This window comes from Triturus cristatus, chromosome 3_1, assembly GCF_964204655.1.
Source record: "Triturus cristatus chromosome 3_1, aTriCri1.1, whole genome shotgun sequence".
In the NCBI taxonomy this organism is placed as follows: domain Eukaryota; kingdom Metazoa; phylum Chordata; class Amphibia; order Caudata; family Salamandridae; genus Triturus; species Triturus cristatus.
In genome coordinates, this window is record NC_140583.1 from 662,482,916 (window position 1) to 662,488,915 (window position 6,000).

At 48.8% G+C, this 6,000-nt stretch overlaps 1 protein-coding gene across 1 annotated transcript in view; it reads right to left on the reverse strand.

Moving 5' to 3' along the window:
• MTHFS (methenyltetrahydrofolate synthetase) overlaps positions 1 to 1,570 on the reverse strand; it is a 187,127-nt gene extending 185,557 nt beyond the window's left edge. The window contains exon 1 of the mRNA XM_085644701.1: positions 1,416 to 1,570. Coding sequence (XP_085500827.1) covers positions 1,416 to 1,526 — 111 coding nt within the window. The 5' untranslated portion in view covers positions 1,527 to 1,570. The remainder of the gene's footprint in view (positions 1 to 1,415) is intronic.
• Between the last annotated feature and the right edge of the window lie 4,430 nt (positions 1,571 to 6,000).

The window sequence follows — 6,000 nt, forward strand, 5'->3', positions numbered from 1 at the left end:
ATTATGCCTCGCAACAGACAGACCATGAGGGGTCTCGTAGGCTTGAACTAAAAATGGTAAGGCAGCAATTATTTACTGCAGACCACATTGTATCCTTTCTTCAAAATATAATGTGCCACATGAGTGCACCAATTTGCAGTCAACCGTTATAATGGGTTTTATATAGCAGGCGTTTATTACAATTAACTTCCTGTAGTTGTTTTCTCAACCTCATAGGAATAAACATTTAAGCAATCCCTCAAGGATTCAAAGTTATGCCTTGCTGGCTATATTCAGATGTGAATAGTAGATACTTAACACACTGAATTGCTTACCAGGGTCAGAACTCACTGCGCTATTTAAAATAATAACATCACATCACACCACATCACTCATGGTACTCTGCAGCAGGCACAATAACCCTCCCAGACATTTCGGCACTATTCAAAACTATGACCCGTAAATTGCACACATATCTGTAACAAGTATTTCACCACCTGGGCTATACTAATACTATTACTCCCAGATATCCTCATTTGCAAGTAATCAGGAGGTGGAAAACAAAAACATGCTAATTGTATGGAAAGGGGTTTCCATGCACTTAAGATTCTTTTTGTATTTAGGGAAAATTATTCCTACACAAAATGTGGTAATGCTACTTTACAGGAAATGCCTGTGCATCAGTAAAAATATGATGCTAACTTTACACAAATAAATGCAGCTAAACGTGGAAACATTGACCATGTAATTCCAAATGAGGGAAATATGCATGATTACCAGTTGGTAGTGGTACACCATAAATATCAGAATAATGGAAACAGTGAAATGCCTAACTATCTACAAATGAGGACTTGAACATTGCTGGATACACATTTAGCTCAACAGTGATTGTCTTAACCCTATACAGTAGCTCAACAGTATATTTGGGAGAACAACCGGCAGATGTGGGGGTTCCGAACCTGCACGTACAAGGCCTGTGTCATTTGATGGATTCTACCTGGGTGACGTGTTGAAATGTAATAAAGGATGCAAACTTTATCCAAGTTGGTAATTAGCGGGTGTGATAAACATTGCACCACTTATAACCGCTCCAATAGGCCACAAGAAGCAGTCCTTAAAATGGATAATGCGACGCCCCATTAAACTGCAGAAAAAATTAAGAACACGTGGCAAGCAGAAACACACAAAACAACTGTGGTTAACACATACTTGTGGGATTAAACTTTAGATTTTTCTTCAAGTGGCAAAAGTCTCTGGAGACAACGTTCTGAGTAACTCACTGCACCCTCCTACTGTCCAACCACCTTTGGACTGACAGTCCACACATCCCTCCCCTCCCCTTTTTCGCCAGTGTTGCGCCTGCTTTTCCCTTTTAACCTGCTCAGGCTCCCTAGAATCGCCCCACAACCGCGCGTTTCCTTCTCTAAGTCTCTCACCCTGCGGCTGAGTTCTCGGCTCTGCCGCTCTTTCTCTTCAGGGCTCATTTGCGAGAGCCGCCGCTTCAGCTCCGCACGAAGAGCTCGTTTCAAAGGTCCTACAGAAGCCATGTTTGGATCCACAGGCCACGCCTCCGACAAAGCACGTGCTTATTGGAGCCACTCACACCCCCAATGACGCAGTAGAAGTCCACGGAAAGCTGAGCTGTCAGTGTGCTCTCATCACCTGCCACAATTTAATTCGTTGTTCCGTTTCTGAACCTACACGCTTTGCTCACGATGCTCGATAACAAAGCCAGACGGCGGGCCATTTTACAACCTGGCAGCCCTTAGCTGCTTTCAAAGTTGGATGGTTTTTCAAACCCCAAACCCCGTCCAGGCGGCGAGCACTCCCTCCCCGCTCCCCCCTGGTTGTTGCCATCGCTGCGCGCTTTTCCCTTAATCAGCACTTGACCACTTCTTGGTGCCTGAAAAGGTCGCAGTTTTATTTTTTACAACAAGCATTTTTGTAACAGGAAATCTTCATATTTCAAATTTCAACATTCATGGTCTTACCATAGTCCTTCAACGACCATGTTTCACTTCTATCTATTGTTCCTTATTTTCTCTATTCGCATTCTGGACCCCAGCCGCCCCAATAGCCCGGGAGGGGAGGGAGGGGCCCCAATCCCTGGGTTTCGATTCACGGGTCTAGGCTTCAACTTGCTACCGATTTGTAGGGTGTCCCTTTCTGGGCATGCCCGGGCTGCAAGTGCCGTCCCGCTCGTCCTGTATCCTTTCGGGGCCCTCCCTTCTCCCAGGGGTCTCTGCCGTTTGGCATCCCAAAGACCTTACTTGAGCATCTACTCTATTTTCTTGCGGCTGGGTCCTTATCATCTTCTCCGTCTGTACCCCTGCCGTGAGGCATCCCCGGGGTCCTGCGGGAGTGTCATCTCTGTTCTTTCTCTGGCGGCACGCCGCCCAATGGCTCCCCCAGTGCCCCTGGCGTGCGGCATCCAAGGACACTGTGTGAGCCTTTCATCTATCTCCTAGTACTTTCGTTCTCTACTAGGTTCCTCGTGTCAGCTCCGCTACCCTTCCCCCCCTACGGCTGCGACGCCCGTATCCATAGGTGTGGGTGGGTGGGCTTTTTCTTCTTCTTCTTGGCGAGGGGGAGCCTTGTGATTGACTTTCCCGGGCCGTTGGCCCCTTTTAATCTCCCCCTTGCCTACCTTTCTCGCCCCCTGATTGGGGGGGGGAGCTTCCTTTGTTTGTGGGCCTATCCTGCCCTCCCCGGCTTAGCCGGGTTTTCCTGATTGCGGGGGCGTGGCATGGAGGGGTCCCGCCGCCGGCCGGCGTTTTACCCTAGGCCTCTATTGGGTCCGGCTTTGCCTTCCCCGGCCTGGGTCCTAACCCCGTCCAGGCGGCGAGCACTCCCTCCCCACTCCCCCCTGGTTGTTGCCATCGCTGCGCGCTTTTCCCTTAATCAGCACTTGACCACTTCTTGGTGCCTGAAAAGGTCGCAGTTTTATTTTTTACAACAAGCATTTTTGTAACAGGAAATCTTCATATTTCAAATTTCAACATTCATGGTCTTACCATAGTCCTTCAACGACCATGTTTCACTTCTATCTATTGTTCCTTATTTTCTCTATTCGCATTCTGGACCCCAGCCGCCCCAATAGCCCGGGAGGGGAGGGAGGGGCCCCAATCCCTGGGTTTCGATTCACGGGTCTAGGCTTCAACTTGCTACCGATTTGTAGGGTGTCCCTTTCTGGGCATGCCCGGGCTGCAAGTGCCGTCCCGCTCGTCCTGTATCCTTTCGGGGCCCTCCCTTCTCCCAGGGGTCTCTGCCGTTTGGCATCCCAAAGACCTTACTTGAGCATCTACTCTATTTTCTTGCGGCTGGGTCCTTATCATCTTCTCCGTCTGTACCCCTGCCGTGAGGCATCCCCGGGGTCCTGCGGGAGTGTCATCTCTGTTCTTTCTCTGGCGGCACGCCGCCCAATGGCTCCCCCAGTGCCCCTGGCGTGCGGCATCCAAGGACACTGTGTGAGCCTTTCATCTATCTCCTAGTACTTTCGTTCTCTACTAGGTTCCTCGTGTCAGCTCCGCCACGCTCCCTACGGTTTTTCGATCGGAGGGAGCTCCCCCCTTAGCTCGGCCTAACCTCGCTACCTACTCGCCACCTCCTAGCTCGAATATGCCCACGATGTATCGCGTGAACTTGTCTCTTCCTGTCTCCGTGTGGTATACCCCCTCATTGAGACGTTGCCCTGGCTACTACCAGTTTTATGCACCCGTGCTGCCTGACATCCACGCTTTGTCCCTGATGGTGTTCAGCTCACGTCAGGATTTTTACCTATGCCCTCTGGCTTCGCCTCCTCTAACTATGCTTGCTGCGTGGCGCAGGTATGCTGGGCTAACTGATCGTAATTGACATTGGGGAGATTGGGGGGAGCCCTCCCCTAGCCTAAACGCGGCTTCCCCAGGGTCTTAACTTGACCCTCGCCCTGACCGCGGGTAGCTTTTGCACTGCCCTGTCCGGGTTTTGCTCTTTTGCAATCTTCCCCCGACATCTGACATTTTCGTTCGCATAGCGCCCTGCTAAACTGTACATGATTCTTACTTGGCACAACTGGGGTCGCAGGGAACCTGACCCCTCTATTTGTAAAGCGCATGTGAACCCCATCTAGGCACTGGGTAACAGATGTTTATTGTCACCCAACTCAGTTTACTTTCTTTCCTTCCACACGGACATAACCAGACACAGCAAAGGCTGTCTTTGAAAACTTGCTCCATTGATCTTCATTGTTATACCCGGACGTAGCCCCGCGGTGCACGTGCGTGTGATTATACAATTAGCCTTGTATTACAGGTAACTGAGCTACCGACGGACGTGGTTCCCCAGCCAGATGTACTGTCCCCATTACAGTCCCCTTCTATCCCGTTTGTGCCACCTTCCAGACTTGGATACCTCTCCTTCTGCATTCTATTCTACGACTTGCGCCTGCTGGCACTGGCGCTATACGTAACACCTACGTAAGCTCCTCCCAGTAACTCCGCACTCCCTAGAACTATAGATAAGGGCTACTGAAGACATTCGATAGTAACATAATTATCAAATTGACTTTTTTTTTTTTTTTTTTTTTTGAGGGTTTTTTTAGCTCTTCTACAGCTTCACCGCAGGCTGAACCTGTATTTGTGCACCATGATAGCTTTCACCGCAAAGCGAATTGAAACATCTAACCCCTGTGCTCCTCTAGTAGTTTGAGCGTTATGGTTTCCTTTTCAGTTACAGCAACGTTTCATTTATACTCTGCGCATCTTCCTCACCGCTTAGGCTGCGCAACACTGCTTATAGTGGTAGGACTCGGGGTACCGCTTTCCACTTCGGTGTTCTTGTTCATTTAGTGCGCGTTCTATTTCAAGGCAGTAGCAGAACCACTATATTGATTACCCCGTTTTCAATGCTACACATCTAGCATAATTCTATGCATACCTGCCGATCGTTTACTCAGTGTAAATACTACTAAAGAGAAACATGACTTATGAATATGTGCACTGACAGTTAAATCAATGAACACTACCTGAAATATCCTTTTACTCTTTTCAACATTTATGTACATAAATTAAGGTCTTTTGGGATATTTCAGGGGTCTGTACAGTCGTACATCTGCAGTGTCTGGAGCTGCAAGCTGAAAACCGCATAGGGGCTGCACTTTACAGGGTCATTTGTCATAGTAGTTTCCTGCCCTTGCACCTCTCCTGCAGGGGAGCCCAGACCTGTTTCCTGTATTGGTTTCCAGAAACGCAGCGCTCAGCCACTCTCATACGTTGCAAAAGAAGAATTTATCAACGCCGAATCGGCAAAACCAACGTTCCCTAGCACTGCAGAGGGCATTATGTGGTCATATCAGCTGGCTTCTGGCTTCTGACCCGGGTGGCGCCATGTGATACGAGTGACATAATGTAAATGAATGAATAGTGAGCACTATGGTAAATTTCACCATCACAAGATATGTGCTGACCCAGCACACATCATTCTCCCTTACTTTCTGTGGTTTCCATGGAGATCTATTGCTTTACCGTCTGACACACCACACCACTTCCTATTCCTGACCTTTGACCCTTATATGTTTTACCTGTCCAAGGGGGGCAGAACTTGTATTTCGAGCAGCTGTGTACGTTGAAGCACGTGGCAGATCTGCATCCATTGGCGCTCTGACATTAAGAAGGGACACAGCCATCATTAAGGCAGCAGTGGAAGGACACCAAGGCCCACGGATGTGTGTGTGGGGGGATGCGGGGGCCTTTGAAACTTCTCATGTGGCTGATTTTGAAAAAACCCAAATCGAGGGAACTATGATAATATGTCTTACAAATTTTTTATTTTTATTTATTGCGGCATATGTTTATGGCGCGACTCGAACCGCATGTATTGGAAATGCCTACAACACATGGTATTCCCAGGCGGTCTCCCATCCAAGAACCAACCAGGCCCGACCCTGCTTAGCTTCAGAGATCGGCAGCATTGGGTCAGACCGCGAAGAGTGATTGTTTGCCAGTAGGACATTCCTTTTAAGTTTCCCTGAAGGAGGCACTC